The sequence below is a fragment of the Mirounga angustirostris genome, unplaced genomic scaffold (genome assembly GCF_029215605.1).
Source record: "Mirounga angustirostris isolate CCGP_5_RB_7025 unplaced genomic scaffold, mMirAng1.0.hap1 SCAF_2, whole genome shotgun sequence".
Lineage (NCBI taxonomy): Eukaryota > Metazoa > Chordata > Mammalia > Carnivora > Phocidae > Mirounga > Mirounga angustirostris.
In genome coordinates, this window is record NW_026991710.1 from 90,045,181 (window position 1) to 90,061,499 (window position 16,319).

The 16,319-nt window shown below is 38.9% G+C and overlaps 1 protein-coding gene across 1 annotated transcript; it reads left to right on the plus strand.

The window, feature by feature from the left end:
- The first annotated feature begins 421 nt into the window (after nucleotides 1–421).
- LRIT3 (leucine rich repeat, Ig-like and transmembrane domains 3) lies at nucleotides 422–15,736 on the plus strand. The gene is made up of 4 exons (XM_045879399.2): nucleotides 422–541; nucleotides 3,498–3,970; nucleotides 11,962–12,267; nucleotides 13,772–15,736. Exons 1-4 carry the CDS (start codon nucleotides 423–425, stop codon nucleotides 14,917–14,919), a joined length of 2,046 nt encoding a protein of 681 aa, XP_045735355.2. The 5' UTR covers nucleotide 422; the 3' UTR covers nucleotides 14,920–15,736.
- The last annotated feature ends 583 nt before the right edge of the window (nucleotides 15,737–16,319 follow it).

Consider the following 16,319-nt stretch of genomic DNA (forward strand, 5'->3'; position numbering starts at 1 on the left):
GAGATCATAAATGCAAAAAATAAAATTTATAATGTTATAAATAATCTGCAGTATTTTCTAGCATCTGCTAAAAGATTGAATTATTTTTAACATTAAGTGTATCTTCAAGACATAGTAGCAATTACATCCACAGAAAAAGGACTTATTTTCTTGCAAATTTGCATATGGGCACCTATTGAAATTTTCTTGACATGTGCTTCATTTTCATTTTCCTTAGAATGTGTTACTTTGCTGAAACCATATTCAAAGGCTAGGTCGATTGATCCCCTGTAAAATACACTTGAAGGTTAAGTAACTACAGATCTCAGCTAATCCCATGTAATCTGCTGTTACTAAATGGCTGTTTGTATTCCTGGCACACCAGTTTCTGAAGCTTAGGATTTGGTTTTTACTTTTTGTTCAAATAACCTCTAGAAAGAGTGATGTGTCTCTCAGCATGTCTGTGCATTGTGCTTATTAGCTTTTTGGAGGGAGTGAGCTGTTTATGTCCTTCACAGTGCACCTGCGATTATCATGGCAGAAATGACGGCACGGGATCAAGGTATGCTCCTCTCTTTGCTACTAAGTGTTCTAATGATTCTAAGGAAAAGAACTCCACCTAGACAGCCTTGTTTTGAAAGCAAATTGTTGGCCAGATATCGGAGGAGAGAAGGTTTAATTTACATAGCTTTAACTCCATTGTTTTAATACCGGTTGCCCACTCCATTGTTTTCATTTTGAGCAGCTTAGCTTTTAAAAGCCCCTCAAATTATTTGAGATTCTCAAACACACTCTGTATTACAAAAATATCCATTGCACTCATATTCACAACATGTCCCTTTCAGGAGGTCAAAACCACTGAAATGAGTGTGGCCAGCTTAGCTTGTTTAGAGAAAGAAAGCCCAGGAGGGAGGGCAGGTCAGGAGGTACTTGACGTGCCCAGATGATTTGCTTCCCTGGTTTTCCATTTCATTTTGAGGGTTATTCATGCCAACTAGATAGATTTTAAAAAGCAGGAAGGAAGATCACAAGGGTGAAATTAGAGAGGTTCATAATTAAGATTTTTCATTTTAAAGTTTTGGAGTTTACAAAGAAAAGAAGTTTGAAAGATGCGGATCAATTCTGTCTGTTGCAGATACTGGGGGGCCTCACAGAAGTTAGTCAACCTCTGGGTTGCTTTAACATCTACCTGTGAATTGAGAATAATTACATACTTATATATATGTGAGTCCTTTGAGATAGAAGTTAAATGCAAAACAGGACTTTTGTTAGCTAAACATGGTAGAACTTGATTTTTTTTTTTTTTTTGGAGAGGATATTTATTTGAGAGGAGAGAGAGCGCGAGAGAGAGCACAGGGTGGGTGGGGGGAGGGCCGGGTGGGGAGAGGGAGAAGCAGGCGCCCCGCTGAGCAGGGAGCCCAATGCGGGACTCAATCCCAGGACCCTGAGATCATGACCGAAGCCCAAGGCAGATGCTTAAGGACTGAGCCACCCAGGTGCCCCTGGAAGAGTGTATTTAATAACAAAATAAGATTATTTTGTGACTTGGCTGAAGTGAACAGTGAGCCTCTTACAGAAAATAATTTGTTTAAAGAATCGCCCAATTTATGTCTTACAACTTTAAACGAGTAAATAATAACACTTAAAACATATTTTTGAGTAATTTGTCTTGTTATTGTATGAACTTTACTTAACCAACTCATGGTATCTTTTTGAGATATTCACTAGGTGGTTTGAGACAAAGAGAACAATGTAACAAAGACCTACTTGGCAAAAGATATGAAGCAGTTAATGACTCAGGGCAGGGTACTTTTGAGAAAAGTCACAGAAATGTTTCTTGGTGATGGCCCCATTATTGATGGATTTTATAAAAACCGTAGTGTATTAGGACTAGCAAGGACTCTAGAAATAATCTAGGTTCGACTGCTGTCATTTTATAGACAAACGCAACCGTACAGACATTAAATGACTTGTCCAAGGTCACAGCACTGAACTGATGCAGGGACTAGTTGATAAGACCTTTCAGTTTCCTATGTAGGCTTTCTTCCATCACACTGGAATGCTGACCTAATGAGTAGAAACCAGATCATTCCTGTATAAAGTAGCAATGGAATTTGTAATACAGAATAGAGATGAAGAATAAGAGGTGTTCCCAGAGAATTTCAATGATTCCATAGAGCCATCTCCTAAAGTTACAGAAAGATGACCCTGTCGTCAGTACACCCCAGCTTTATGCTATCTACCTCTCTTCACATTATACGCTGACTTTTGAAATTCACTGATCTAATGTCATGTGTTTTTACCGAACGGCTGTTTCATTGTTACTATGTACAAGTATAATGTATTTGTGCATCTAATGTATTTATACATTATACAATTTAGGCTATGTTTTGCAAAATTTTTATTGTCTGTTTTCAGCAATCCAGTGGGGGTGAGTATATAATGATAAATAGGTCTTTTTTCAGGCTAAAATGAATCTAAATTCTCTGATTCTTCATCCTTTACACCCACACATGGGACAGGCTTGTTTTTCTATGCCTGTTTTACACGTGCCACTAAACAAGATCACGATGTGACTTATTCAAGGTCACTTCAGTTAGTGAGTGCTAAAAGGAATAAACTCGCAGTTTCTGGTTTATTCCTTAGGCTGAGAGCAATGCGCCAGTCACATTATTAAAATAGAGTTCAACTTTAAGCATCTAGTGTGAACACTTCCTTTTTCTTTCTCCTTCCTCCCTCCCTCCCTCCCTTCCTTTTAAAAATTAAATTACCTTCTTAAAGAGGATCAATTTATAACTTCAACAGGGGATTTTTTTTTAAAAAAATAGGCCATTTCCTAAAGAGGTTAGGAGTGTGTATTTTGGAGTTGGACAGATGTGGGTTTGAAAGGCAGCTGTGTAACCCATTAGCTATGTGACCTTGGGCAGGTACCTTGTGTTGGTGGGCCTCAATTATTTTCTCTGTAAAAATGAGATTGATGATAAAAATAGCAAATAGCCATTAAGTGCCTCTTATGTGCCAGGAAGGTATAAAACTTTATATCCATTTCAATTAATCATCCTAACAGTGCTATATGGGAAACTGAAGTTGAGGGACTGGTGAAGTAAGTGGCTTTTCATGGCCACAGAGAAGTGGCAGAGCTTAGATCTGAACCAAGATCAGCCTGACTCCAGAGCCTGTGCCTTTACCTATTACCCAATATCTACCTTATAGGGCTGTTGATGATCAAATAAGCCAGATGTGGTATGCTACATAGGCCTGACACATAAAGAGCTCCATCTGTATTAGGTTGAACCACCTGAAATTGCTTATATTTGATCATTTTTAACCTACAAAAATGACCATTTCATATGGTTCAATCTAGAAGAAGATGATGATGAATTATGAATAGGCCAGTCAGGCTGAACGAATATTTTGTGAAACCAGTAGGAAATGAAAAAGTGATGCATGTTTCAGGTATTATTTTTTCACATGGGTCTTGGAAAGCAAGTTTCCTTCCGTTGGTCTTGTGACACTAGGTCGGTGCTATGCAATGACCTGGATATGAACGAGGTCCCTACGAACTTACCTGTGGACACTGTGAAGCTACGTCTAGAGAAGACTGTCATCCGCAGGATCCCTGCACAGGCCTTCTACTACCTGGTGGAGCTCCAGTACCTCTGGGTGACTTACAATTCCGTGGCCAGTCTTGATGTCAGCAGCTTTTACAACCTAAAGCAGCTGCGTGAGTTGCGCTTGGATGGAAATTCTCTGGCTGCTTTCCCTTGGGCATCTCTGCTGGACATGCCCCATCTGAGGACCCTGGATTTGCACAACAACAGAATAGCCAGTGTGCCAAATGAGGTGGTCAGGTACCTGAAGAACCTTGCCTACTTGGATTTATCAAGCAACAGACTAACCACACTACCACCAGATTTCCTGGAGAGCTGGTCCCACTTACTTACAACATCATCACGAAGCCTGGACCTTACACCACGAAGAATTATTCTTGGTAAGTTCAGAAGCCTCTGGGCTTCTCGGGTCCAGATAATTTGTTTTGCATGCCTTCAGTTGTCCAGTCTTCTCATATGTATTGAATTTGGCTCCTTGCTCTCTACTTGCACTTTTGTTGGGATGGCACTTTCTTTGCTTGACCTAGGTCAGCTGACCTGTTTACCCTGTGTAAGGTGTAATGGCTGTGTGTGTGTGCTGGAGGAGGGAGAGGAGAGCGCCTCATAAACTGAGAGGCTAATGCTGCTGTTAGCGAGCCTGGGGCTGAGTGATAAAATCTACCAACCTGCCCTGATTCTGAGAGCACAGCAGTGCTCCACGCTCTGCCACAGTCAACCTGCTCTGTTCTCTGTTCAGCCCTTCAGCAGGCTCTTCAGGGGTGGAAGAGGGGCACTGGCATCTTTATGAGGTGGCAGCGGATTTATTAGTTAGGGAGAATAGCTTCCAGATTTTCTTAATCTAAAAAGAAATGATGAAGACAATCTTCTAATGGATTAGTGTAGCTGTGATTTGTTTTGTAGACTTTGATCTTGACTTTGTTTAGGTTCTGTGGGTATTTGTCTTTGGTTCTTAAAGTATAAACTCCTTCCACTAAGTCTCTCTCTTCCTTTTTTTGTATCTTCCCGCAGTGCTTTGCATGGCACTCTGCACATGGCGAATGCCCAGTAAATATGGTTGCAGATTGAAATCAATGAGCTGAGACCCTTCTCAGGGGTACCTGTGGGCAGTGAGGCCTCCCATACTTTTGTGTGAGACATAAGCCTAAGGCTCTCATCAATCAATTCGATCTCCTACTAAATTCTTGTTCACCCAATAAGGCTGTGTTGTCAGTTCACTTGTGATGTCCATCAGGGCCACAGAAGAGGTTGTATTTCACAGGATGAAAAGAACTGAGTGTTTGGCCAGTGAAATGACTTTTAAGCCTTTTGGTGTGAGAAGCAACTCGATGCTAAATTTGTGCCAGGAATCCCTACTGACCAATATCACATGCTCAAATATTTGCTGAAGTGAAGTACAAATAAATAAAGATAACTTGAATTTTTTTTTTGATAAAAAGGAAAATGCTGTGACAGCACTTAAATGATTTTAGCATTGCTTTGGTTGAAATGAAAATGCATTTTGGTGCTTATGAGACTAAAAGTATGAGTGATTAGAACCAAATAGAAAGAGGAAAAATCATGTATTTATTCTATACCTATTTTATGTTTGCCTACTGCTTATCTAGTGCTTCAAACGTTTTTATTAGAGAATAAGAGAAGTATTGTAGGGTGAGTGGAAAAACATTAATTTAACGATAGTTGTGGAGTCCTTCGTATTATGTATACCATAATAGGCACCATGTAAACCTATACGATAGTATTTATTTACTCTATTTTAGCCACTAATTTAGTCCTTAGGACTAATAGCTGGAAATTGTCTTAATGTAAATATTGAGATTCTGTTTCTCTACACATTTTTCTAAGTTTCTTTAGATTTACCAAGAGGAGATATATAGTAGAAAATAAAATCAAATTACCGAATTGCTAATCTGAGATGGGAGTGTCTTATAAAGAAAGACTCCTCTATTTTAGCTTTTTCTGTTATTTTACCTATATCTGAGTCTTCCAATTTCATCATTAAAATATGGTGATGAAAACCAGTACTAGCTTTTCTAGAATTCAGTGTTTAACTGTAGCAATTATATCTTTCCAGGTGCCCTGGAGAATTTACTTTTCTATTATTATAGTGGAATATAGTCTGTTTTATTTGTTAGTGTCTTGTGTTTATTACTGTTAGCAGATGGAAGTTCTGTTTGTAACAACAATAGTAATAGCTAATATTAATGGAGCTCAGGGCCAAACCCAGTTCTTATACTTTATAGATTTAACTTTTTCCGGTCTCATGTTAACCCTGTGGTAAGTACCATTTCATCCCCATTTTATAGAAGAAGAATTGAGATACACGTTAAGCCACGTGTCCAAATGTACCCATCACACAGTGATGCAGCTGGGGTATGAATACAGGTGGTTTGGCTCCACAGCTCTTGCTGTTCCCCATTCCTTTGTCATGCAAGGTATTGTATGTAATAATACCAGAGTTCTCTTCTTCATATATGCATTACTGATCTCTTTAAGTCATGTCTTTATTTAAAAAAAAAATTAGGAAGAGGCTTTTCCATTACTCCTCTTTTCTACATGAGTAAAAATATCAACTTAATAAAATTGTCCTCTAATGTATCATATAAACATAAACTAGTGTCCTGCAAGTAAACATTTAAATGAACTGTGAAACTAGACTGGATTTTTTATTTGCAATACAGGTAAATTTCCATGGCCTCTTCCTCAGGGATACACAAATATTTACACAGGCAGACTCTGTAAGGCCCAATACTCTTTGTCTTGGAAAAAGCATGCAGGAGGAGAGGGCATAAAATGCTTTTTGGGGGGCTTTTTACTGGTACTTGAATTTGCTCAATTGCAAACATGAGTTCTTTTCCTGTTCAGAATAAAGTTTACCTGAAGGGCAGTAGCCACACGAGTATTCCCACAAAATTTTTCTAAAATGGCATTCATTTAATTCAAAAACACTCCTCAATCCCTGTTGATATGCCTGTTCTTTTCAAGGCACAGAGGAGATAAATCCACATAGTTAACTCCTTGCCAGGTGCTCTTTTGGGGACTCCCTGGCAGTATCTCAGCCTTCAGGACAATGCCGTAAATTGGGTCTGTGATTATTACCTGCTTTGTACAGCTGGTGAAGACGCAGAGTCAAGCTTCAAGTTCAGTCCATCTCCAGAGATATCATTCTTTTGTTTTTAAAGCCTTTTCTAAATTGAGGAGTTGAGGTATAATTTGCACACGTGGATCTTAAGTGTACAGCTTAGTAAATGATGATAAATGAAATACCCCCCGAAACCCACACCCTCATTAAGATATGGAATAATTTCATCACACTGGAAAGTTCCCCTGCTCCTCTTCTCAATCAATGTCCTCCATTTCAAGCAACCACTGTTTTTATTTCATTGCAATAGGTTAATTTTGTCTGCCCTAGAATTTTACATAAATGGAATCATGTAAGATGGCCCTTGTGCCTGGCTTCTTTCATTTAGCATTATTGTTTTTGAGGTTCATCCACGTCACTGCATGTATGGGTAGTTCCTTCTGCTGAATCATTTTCAGTTTTATGAATATATGAATTGTTCATCCTTTCTCCTGTTTTTGGACACATGGGCTGTTACCAGTCTTTAGCTGTTATGAATTAAGCTGCTATTAACGTTCTTGTGCAAAGCTTTTTGTAGCACATATTTTCATTTCTCTTGGATAAATTCCTAGTCTTCAAATTGCTAGGTCACAGGATGGCCATATATCTTTTTAAGAAACTGCCCATTTTCCAAAGATGTTGAACCATTGTACACTCTCACAAGTACTATACAACAGTCTACTTGCTCCGTATCCTTACCAACACTTGAGGTTGTCAGATTTTTCTCATTTCAGCCTTTCCTGGGGGTGATGGGTCAGGGAGTGATTTGACATTGTGATTTTAATTTGCATTTCCCTGAAGACTAATGGTGTTGACCATGCTTTCATTGGCTTATTGGTCATTGCTATATTCCTTTATGCCAATATATAACTAAAAAAAATTTTTATTATTATTAAATACAAGCCTTTTGTTAGTTACATGTGTTATTGATATTTTCTCCAAATCTGTGATTTATTCATTTTCTTCATGGTGTCTTTGGAAAGAAAGTTTTAAATTTTATTTTATTTTATTTTTAATCTTTTTTTTTTTTTTTTTTAATTTGACAGAGAGAGACACAGTGAGAGAGGGAACACAAGCAGGGGGAGTGGGAGAGGGAGAAGCAGGCCCCCCGCTGAACAGGGAGCCCGATGCAGGACTCAATATCAGGACCCTGGGATCATGACCTGAGCTGAAGGCAGACACTTAACGACTGAGCCACCCAGGTGCCCTGAAAGTTTTAAATTTTAATGATATCTGATTTATCAGTTCTTTCTTTTATAGTTAGTGCTTTGTGTGTCTCATCTAAGAAGTATTTGCCTGCCTACAAGTCACAGAGATTCTATTTTCCTTATAGTTTTAACTTATATATTCAATTTCTGGCTTTAATATTCTTAACTTTTATGCTTATGACTGTGGTCCATCTCAAAACAGTTTTTGAGTATAGTGTGAGGTAGGGGTTGAGGTTTTTTCCATGCAGATGTCCAGTTGTTCGTTCCCCCACCATTTGTCGAAAAGACCTTACTTTCCCCTGATTTGTTAAATGCCACTGCCACCACAAAACTGACTAAGGCATGGTTTTTGCTTTCAAGAGCTTATAGTCTGCAGAATTACTTTTGAACAGAAATTTATTGCTGACTTTTCACCAAAAAATAGCACATTTAATTCAACTACTGTGATGCATGGAAAACATTATCCTTTTAGAAAAGGAATAAAGCAAAGTTGATTTGCCCCTCTCCAAGAATAGTTAGATGAGCTAAATTTTAGTGCAAATTACTGTGATTGTGGTTGGTATGTTGCCTTGAAGGAATGCAGTACAAATAACAGTTTAACTTCAGGGAGTTTTTGTACCTCTGTCCCCAAAAGGAAAACAAAACAAAACAAAACACTTAATGAATGGGTTCAACACTCAGGTCACTATTATTATTCGGGTTTTAAAAGTTGTGCCTTTGACCTTGATATTTCAAAGCTAGAATAAATATATTTGAGGATTTAAAAATATTTTCCTGTTTTATATAACTTTAAGACAGAGCCAGTTGGATTAATTTTTATTTTTATTATTTATTTTATTTATTATTTTATATATTTTTTCCCAAAGATTTTATTTTATTTGACTTTTTAATTTTATTTTATTTGACAGAGAGAGACACAGTGAGAGAGGGAACACAAGCAGGGGGAGTGGGAGAGGGAGAAGCAGGCTTCCCACGGAGCAGGGAGCCCGAGGTGGGGCTCAATCCCAGGAACCTGGGATCATGACCTGAGCCGAAGGCAGACGCTTAACAACTGAGCCACCCAGGTGCCCTGGATTAATTTTTAAAAGAATTTTGTTGGGGCACCTGGGTGGCTCAGTCAGTTAAGTGTCCGACTCTTGATTTCAGCTCAGGTCATGATATCAGGGTTGTAAGATGGAGCCCCCGCATTGGGCTCCATGCTCGCAGAGAGTCTGCTTGAGATTCTCTCTCTCCCTCTCCCTTGGCCCCTCTCCCTGCTCATGTGCGCACGCGTGCTCTCTTTCTCTCTCAAATAAGTAAATAAATCTTTAAAAAATTTTTATTTCACCATTAACACATGTTTATGATAGTTTCAAAGCATGAATAAAACTATTAATGTTACAGTTCTTGGATCTTTCCCTATGTAGACATTTGTGCTCCAGACATCACGGCTTTGACATGTGTTTATAGATAATAGCACTTAGAGCTGCCACCCATGGCTCTAGATGTTTTTAGGTGACGAAATGAGTTATGGTGGAAGGAATATTAGATTAGGAGGCTGAAACATCTGGGACTTAGTCAGGATTCTAAGCTACTTACAGAATCAAGGCAATAATCTCTTTGTGCTTTAGTGTCCTCTCTGATGTGAAACTCAAAAGAATCATACTAACTTCCTGAGGTCAGGTAAGACAGATAGAGCTTGAGAATGAAAGCTTTAAAATCAGGATACCAAGGTTCAAATCCTGACTATATCCAGTTGTATGACCATAGGCAGATCCCTTAACCTCTCTGAGTATTGGCTTTCTCCTCTTTAAAATGAGGATGGTACTAATGTTATCTACCTCAGCTATTGTCAGGATTGAGGTAGACAAATCCTTTAGCATGCTTAGCACTGTTGGAAGATAATTTTCCAAGGCCTCTCATATTTCTGCAAGTCTTGTGAGCCAGAGGCCGTCACTGACTGTCTTTTGTCCTCAACTATCTTTTTAAGGATGTTTGTGTACAGAACTGCTTTGGAAGGTAAAGGTATGTCTCCCTCCAGAGAAAGGGTAGGCATGTTTACTGCCCAGTATAATGAAGATAATGTCTTCCTCCAGAGCTGTAAACTATCCTCCATCTCTGACCAACTGAGAGGTGTTGGCCATCTAAAGTAGGATAAAACTCAGACCCTTTTACAATTCCTGACAGAGTACAATATTTGCCACACAGGAAGCAATCAATAACTGTCAACTTGTTTTGTTATTATTTTATAAAGCAAAAATCTAGCATAGCAACTGTTTTGAGAGCATAACATTTACCCACATAGTAATTATTACATGACAGAATGAATTTGATGTTTGCTGGCAAGTTGGATATTAGAGACTGGTCATAGATTCATAGGACTAAATGTAAGAGGAAGAAGTTCAAGGTAATTCACCCATAAATGAAATTTCTAAGATAGAAGATAAAAAAAAAAAACAGTGAGTTTTTACCAATACTGGAAGAAAAATATGAACCAATCATCATGAAGTGCTATTATGATAAAAATAGACATAAATATAAACAAAAATAGATGTAAAAAGAATTTACGAATGAACGTTTAAATCTTCCAACATGGTCAGCATTTTAAAAAATTGCAGTTCTGTCTTTTCTCCTTATTAATCAATGTATAATCTACTCTACTGGTAAAAAGCCACAACCACAAACCTTTTTGAGATAAAGCCCCTGCAGCCTTGGGCTTTATGTGAGGCTGCTGTGGGACATCATCACCCTTAACATCCTTAGAGACTTTTGTCTGCCAAGGGCTCTGAAGCACCCTTTGAGATCTTTCTGGGGTCTTAGCAAATAATTTTATAGTTTCACCCTCCCTGGATCTGATTTTTGCTCAGAAGGCCTTTCTTAGTTTGAGAACTTTGGAGAGGCCAGGAGTAAGAAGTAGGTTGTTTTTTTTTTTACTTTTTTTTACTATGTTCAGTTTTATTATTGAACCCAGCAAGTTTCGGCTCCTTTCTCTTTAACGGTTCTTCCTTACCTGCTGTCTGTCCTTTCCCATTTTACCGTGAGCAGCAAGAAGACGCCAGGTAGCACTCTCAGCACTTGGTGTGGAAATATCCTTAGCGAGAACATTCGTTTCATTGAGTGCACTTTATACTTTCCATGTTAACCACAGGTGACAGTGTTTCTCAACTTTCTGCTACTCCATCAAAGGTCTCCTTTCCTCTAGTTTCCAATAGTTACATTTTCCTCACTTTCCTTGAAGGCTCTCACTGACGGTCCCCTTGAAGGCCAATGCACTTCTGCTAACAGTCCGAACGCTGAGGGAGGCAGTCCTCCAATTGGAGGCTGTCAGCTAACTGTATTCCTTGCTGCTGATTCTCCGATGAAGGGGCTTTGAGCAGTGCACCTTCTCGGCCACCACGCATGACATTCATGCCAAGCTCTGTTCCAGCCTCTGCCCATTTCCAGTCTTACCTCCTGACATTGCGTGCTTCTCACTCTATACTTCTGCTACACAGAACTTGTACTACCTTCACAGGTCTTCAAATCACACAAAACCATGACATAGTGTGGGCTGAATTAGGTGCCTCTCTACACCCTCCAATATCTACAATAATATTAGTACTTTCCTAGCACCCTAGAACTATCTCTAGCCCTGTATTTCTAGTGTTCTGTGGTACTTGGATTAAAACCTTGGCTTGGATGCTGATTAAGCTATATGGCCCTGCTCAAATCATTTGATTTCTCTGTACCTCAGCTTCTTCATTTTTAAAATGGGAGTAGTAATCCTCTTCCTCATCTTTTGGGATTAAATGAGACAATACAGATAAGTGCTTAGAACAGAGCCTTGTCCAGAGTAAATGCTCAGTAAATGTTGGCTATGATCACTAATGACCTGACCTGACAGGCTCTGTTCATTCAGGTAGCCAAACTGCAGGGCAAGACTGACAGGGAGGTGATTCCATTTCATCTCTCAAAGCACTTCTGCTTTTTAGGGAGACAGTGCAGACCCCTGCTTGCCCAAGAGGTGTGATGTAAGCGAAAGTCAACAGAATAACCTTTATCAATCTTTTCCTCCCTTCTGGTTTAGGTCTGCAGGACAACCCTTGGTTCTGTGACTGTCACATTTCCAAAATGATCGAGCTGTCAAAAGTTGCGGACCCTGCTGTAGTGCTTCTCGATCCACTGATGGTCTGTAGTGAGCCTGAGCGCCTGACAGGGATTTTGTTTCAGCGGGCTGAGCTGGAGCAGTGTGTGAAGCCGTCTGTTATGACCTCGGCCACCCAGATCACGTCTGCTCTGGGCAGTAATGTTCTGCTGCGGTGTGACGCTTCTGGCTACCCTACCCCACAGCTCACCTGGACCAGATCCGACAGCTCGCCAGTTAATTATACAGGTATTTTCTTTTTTCCTGTCTTTAAAGATTTTATTTATTTATCTGAGAGACAGGCAGAGCACGGGCACGGGGAGGGGCAGAGGGAGAGGCAGACTCCCCGCAGAGCAGGGAGCCCGATGCAGGCTAGATCCCAGGACCCTGAGATCATGGTGTGAGCTGAAGGGAGACGCTTAACCGACTGAGCCACCCAGGCGCCCCCAAAATTGGCTAGTTAATTCTAATAAAATATGCCAAGATTGTTGGGTGAAAGGAATTTGAAAGGTTCGTTTTATTGGTTAATATTTTCCTCAGTATATCTAACTACATAGATGAAATTAGACAATCTGATTTTTTTTTAGATAGAAAACAACATGATCCAGTGGCTGGATGATTGTGAGTAAGGCCCTTTGTCTTGCTGCATCATCTTGGATATGGCTCACTTTAAAATGTGTAACTATTACAGTTTTCTTAGAAAAGATTTTCATACAGGTTTCTCAGTTTTGAATGATCATTTAAATAATAAATTACATGCAAACCTTATCATGAAGCAAAAAGTATAATTTTTAGAAATATTGGTTACATAGACTTTTTAGATCCTACTATGACCAACTCAATGTTTTGGCCTTAGTTTCAATAGTGATATTCTGATGAATTAAAGTGATACGTATTTTAAAAACTCCTTAAAATTAAATGTAAATCAAAGTAAAAATTATGAAACCTGATGGAATAAGAAATAGTTAAGCCCTAATATTCTTATAAGTAGATAGTAAATGGCCCACAGCTTATGGTATTAAGTTAAATTTTGGGATACTAAGATACCACTTAGTACATTATTATTCTACAGAAAGCTTCAGAAATCAAGACAGAATGGTAATATGTTAGGTTTTAGTGTTTAGGAAAGTAAAATTCCAATTTTGCAAAAACTATATATTATTCTACAAATAAAAGAATCCATGTTTTACTAATTTATCTAGATTAAATATAAAATGAAAGACTGAGAATACTAATTATGACTTCTCTATGTCAGAAAATGATCTGCTATGCCATCTGGCTGTGTAGATAGATAGCATTTTATTACAATGAAAAAATATTTGGGGAAATATTTAAGATCTTGTAAAAACCATTTTATGGGACCACAGTGAGTTAAAATTGGAGGGCATCCTTGAGATCACTTTGTCTTATCCCCTTATTTTAAAAGTACAGAAACAGGCCTAAAGATGCTAACTGACTTGTCTGAAATTACAGGTTACTGTGAACAAACGTTTACTAAAACCAAGTCTCCCAATTCATACCCTTGTGTCTTTTTAAAATACCATTCTCCATACAGACCTCATGGTACTTGACATGTCCTAGACTTTCATGTAGACAATTTACAGAACTATTACCTTCTATCAGAGACTGGTGACAGTGTGCCATTTCCCTCTTGGTTTATATGAAAGGGATGCATGTAAAACCAGATCGGTTAGCATGTTGCTTGAGTTTCTTTTTTTCCCTTCACAGAGTATATATATATTTTTTCTTACAGTAATTCAGGAATCTCCAGGGGAAGGAGTCAGATGGTCCATAATAAGCTTGACAGGCATTTCTTACAAGGATGCTGGGGATTACAAATGTAAGGCCAAAAATTTGGCTGGAATGTCAGAAGCTGTGGTTACTCTGACAGTGGTTGGTGTTGTCACGACCACCATATCATCAGATACCTCTGAAAGAACTGGAGATCACCCTGAGGAAGAAGTCCAGCCAGGAGCTAGAGCTACATCCATACCTGGTTCATTGTCATCTCCCTGGCCTTCTTCCTCCCCTGCTTCTTCCATTTTTCTTTCTACTTCTACTTCATTTCCTCCCTCCACTGCTTTCTTCTCCTCATCTCCTTTCCTCTCCTCCATCGTTTCTTCAGCCACAACTCTAAGCACTAGAATTTCAACAAGCCCCACCATGGCCAGCCAGCAGTCACTCCAGCTCCACCCAGATGGGGAAAGAAATTTAAAGGTGGAGATGGGTGGAAGTAAGCTTCCCTCAGCCAGTGCAAGTAAAAAAGAAGAGTTGGCATCAGTGGATCAAGCGACGCCAATGGAAAAGAATGCCACGATAGAAAATCTCAGGGTAGTCGGTGAGACTGAAGAGAGTGTGACTTTGATGTGGAACACCATCAACACCACACATAAGTCTGAGATGACAGTATGGTACTCCAAGTATGGTGAGAAGGACCTGCTGCTGCTGAATTCAGACTCCAGCAAGAGCCAAGTAACCATAGATGGCTTGGAGCCTGGTAGGCAATACACAGCATGTGTCTGTCCGAAAGGAGTGCCTCCCCAGAAAGACCAATGTATTACCTTTTCTACTGACAGAGTTAAAGAAGAAGGTGATTCTCGAGTGTCTTTTCTTGTCGTGGTGAGCGGTGCTGCCTGTGTTGTTGTCTTGCCATTGATTTTTTTCCTGTTGTACAAAGTTTGTAAACTGCAATGTAGGTCAGAATCCTTCTGGGAAGATGATCTGGCAAAAGAAACTTATATCCAATTTGAGACCCTGTCCCCCAGGTCTCAAAGTGTAGGGGAACTTTGGACGCGAAGGCATAGAGATGATTCAGAAAAACTGCTGCTTTGTTCTAGGTCAAGTGTGGAATCTCAGGTGACTTTTAAAAGTGAAGGTTCGAGGCCAGAGTATTATTGCTAAGGTTTTACAGCTTAGGTACATGTGAACTCCACAAAATTTCTTCCACGCAATTAAGGATCTGAGGATGTAGTTGACCCTCTGATTGGATGACTTTTGTTCAGACTTTCACATCCTCTATGAAAATCACAAATGGAGTGCTTTTAATTCTGCTTTAAAAAAATTACCTTGTGAGGGGCACCTGGTTGGCTCAGTCAGTAGAGCCTGCAACTCTTGACCTCGGAGTTGTAAGTTCGAGCCCCATGTTGGGTGGAGAGATTACTTAAAAGCTACCATGCGACTTCTGAACCGAAAAAACAAACAGTCTTGATTTTTGTTGTGCGGAAGATGTCCATAGAAATAATTTTTGGGGTAGTGCTTAATAAGTTAATAGTATGTTTTAGGGTAATGTTTTAGTTCTTAAAAATAAATTGATGTGAGAATTGTTGTAAAAAAGTGAAGTCTGAATTTTAAAAAGATAGTTTTTCTGGGAAGTGAAGAAAGATTAGTATAACCAGCTAAGCCTTGATGTTCATCATGTTTGAAGTGCTTTATGGTATTTGCTGTGGGTATTTATTGCCGTTGCCTAGTGGGCGAAAGTGAGAAAGTACAGAATTTTGCATTCACTAAGGTTAAGTCCAACCCAATGGAGAGGGAGGGCTCTAACTCTTGGTACCATTATGCATTACAAGACTGTAGAGTTGTATTAATATTGTAAGAAAAAATCTTCCTTTATCCTTAGAAATATAGGTATTAACAAAAAGAAGTTTAAAAAGAGGATCATGAAAATAGTAAGGCCAATTCTAAAAATATTAACCATTGCATCCTAATACATTTGCTAATAGACTGTATGGATCTTTAAAAAAAAATAAGTGCTCATTTTGAAACAATCTAATATTGTGATATTTACTCTTCTCTTCCTCTCCTTTTCTCCTTCTCTCCCTCCCTCCCTCCCCCTTCCTTCCTTCATTTCTTTTTTTCCCTTCTGCTTTGTCAGAAGATATTCAGGTAGCCAAAGGACCACAGCTAAGCTGTTTGTCTTTTGCCATGTTATATTTTGATTTCCTGGCTACAGGGAAGAACTTTGAAAGTTTTTTTTAGATCTGAAAAGGATGTTTTAGGATTCTGAAGAGCAGTTTCAATCAATTAACTTGGTCAAATTTTCTAGGTAAAAAACATAAGGGAAATTGAACTGGAGTTGGGCACACAGATAGGAAAGGGGCTTTGTACATAAAATTTAGGGTTTTTTTTTTTTAAAAGTTTATCACCACCTTTACTAAAGATTATATTCTCTTTACACTGGAGACATTGGAGTACAGAATGTATTTATTAAGGTGTGTCAGGAGTCTTGAAATATTCTGAGAAGCAAGTTCTAAGAAAATCCTATATTTTGCATAAGCAATAGATTGGCTTTAATGTAACAT